Source organism: Hipposideros armiger, unplaced genomic scaffold, assembly GCF_001890085.2.
Source record: "Hipposideros armiger isolate ML-2016 unplaced genomic scaffold, ASM189008v1 scaffold_535, whole genome shotgun sequence".
Taxonomy (NCBI): domain Eukaryota; kingdom Metazoa; phylum Chordata; class Mammalia; order Chiroptera; family Hipposideridae; genus Hipposideros; species Hipposideros armiger.
This window is the reverse complement of record NW_017731885.1, coordinates 176,903-178,476: the sequence shown is the minus strand read 5'-3', so window position 1 is coordinate 178,476 and position 1,574 is coordinate 176,903. Positions and strand designations below refer to the sequence as shown.

Genomic DNA, 1,574 nt, shown 5'->3' with positions numbered 1-1,574 from the left:
AATCTCTTGACATGTAGAATAATGAGCTAGAACCAACAAATTATAGTTTGATAGGAATGAATATAATCATAAACATGGGTTACAAATTCTACTCTATTAGCACAAAATTGTTGGTCTGATTGCAGTTCTTGTGAAAAAGATCTACCTGCCAACTTAGAGTGAATCAACCGTGTAATGAGCTGTCCCAAAGCTAGTACAAGCATAGACAGCAATGATATACACTTCAGAACAAGGAAGACAATGGTTTCTCCGTTTTCAGTATTGGTTAGACAACATGTGGATTATAGCCTTGAACATATGTTAGGAAGTTGTCCAGGAATATGAGTTCTGAAATTTAATCATGAGAATAATTGAATGGGCCAATGTATCAACCTTGGAAAAGTCAAATCTAAATGATCTTTACTTCTTCCCCGCTTGGAGTCACGCTAATCTTTGGGCTAGCCAGTGCCATCATTCTCACCAGTTCTCCGTGTCGCTAGGCTCACAGAATGCCAACAAGTGCCAGTCACTATGAGAACTAGGCCAAAAGGAAATGAGAAGGAGAAGCGACAGGCCTATGTGTGAAAATTCCATGGAACACAAGGCTCAGAAAAATGGCTTGGCAGCCACTTTAGCACTGTGGTGAGCGAATGTGGCATATGAGTGACATAGTCTTAAACCACCAAAGGAAGTTAGTTACTCACGGCACATGTCTTACTGACGGGAGTTCATAAAGAGTGTTTCCCATTTACCTTTATTATAATTTTGCTCACGTCAAATGTTTTCTTAGCTAAAAAACATAAAATGCCCTCTCATTAAATGTAGTTATCATTTACTTAAGGTGAAGTCTCTTTATGCCAAGGCTATTTTTTTATATTTTTAGAAATTAGGAAAACACAGAGAAAATAGTATTAGAATACATAATATTGGGTTGTCGGAAAAGTCATGATGCATTTTTGCAAGGAAAAACAGAAAAAATATGTCATGGCTTTTCCGACAACCCAATAGATGATTCGCTTCAATTCCAACTTTTCAGTCATTAAATATTTCAACTAAAAATCTCCAAGCCAAGGGCTGGCCGAGTGGCTCAGTTGGTTAAGAGCTCGCTCAAAAGTTTGAGCTCTGAGCAACAGCGGTTTGATGCCCAGCCCGAGCTGAGCTACCGCTGAGCTGCCAACAGGTGGCAGGATGGCTCAGCTAAAAAAAAAAAAATCTCCAAGCCTAAGTTTTTGACATGTCTATTAAAAATATTTTGGAAGCCTTTAGAGATGCTGGTCCATGGATTTACTTAAGTTGGATATTCTACCCATCTGGCAGGTACGTCCCTGCTAAGCAGTTTCATCTGAATTCACTAACACCAGGTTTTCATCCTTTCTGTTCTGGAATATCTTACGTGTGGCCCACCTACCACCTGAGTACCTGGTGTTTAACTCGAAGGAAAAAAGCACTGGGTACTATTTCCTGCCTAATGCCTCTTCACTTTTAGTAATGCACTGCTTGCATGAGATCTGTGAGTTTCCAAGTTACTGCGTACGTGTGTGTGTGCACGTGCATATATGTGTGTATGCATATGTATGTATGTGTGTGTGTGTGTG

The 1,574-nt window shown here is 39.7% G+C and overlaps 1 protein-coding gene across 1 annotated transcript in view; it reads right to left on the bottom strand.

Moving 5' to 3' along the window:
- The window catches only part of IL18RAP (interleukin 18 receptor accessory protein), a 19,337-nt gene that overhangs the window by 15,063 nt on the left and 2,700 nt on the right, over positions 1 to 1,574 (bottom strand). Inside the window, exon 4 of the mRNA XM_019668725.1 lies at positions 461 to 554. Coding sequence (XP_019524270.1) covers positions 461 to 554 — 94 coding nt within the window. The remainder of the gene's footprint in view (positions 1 to 460; positions 555 to 1,574) is intronic.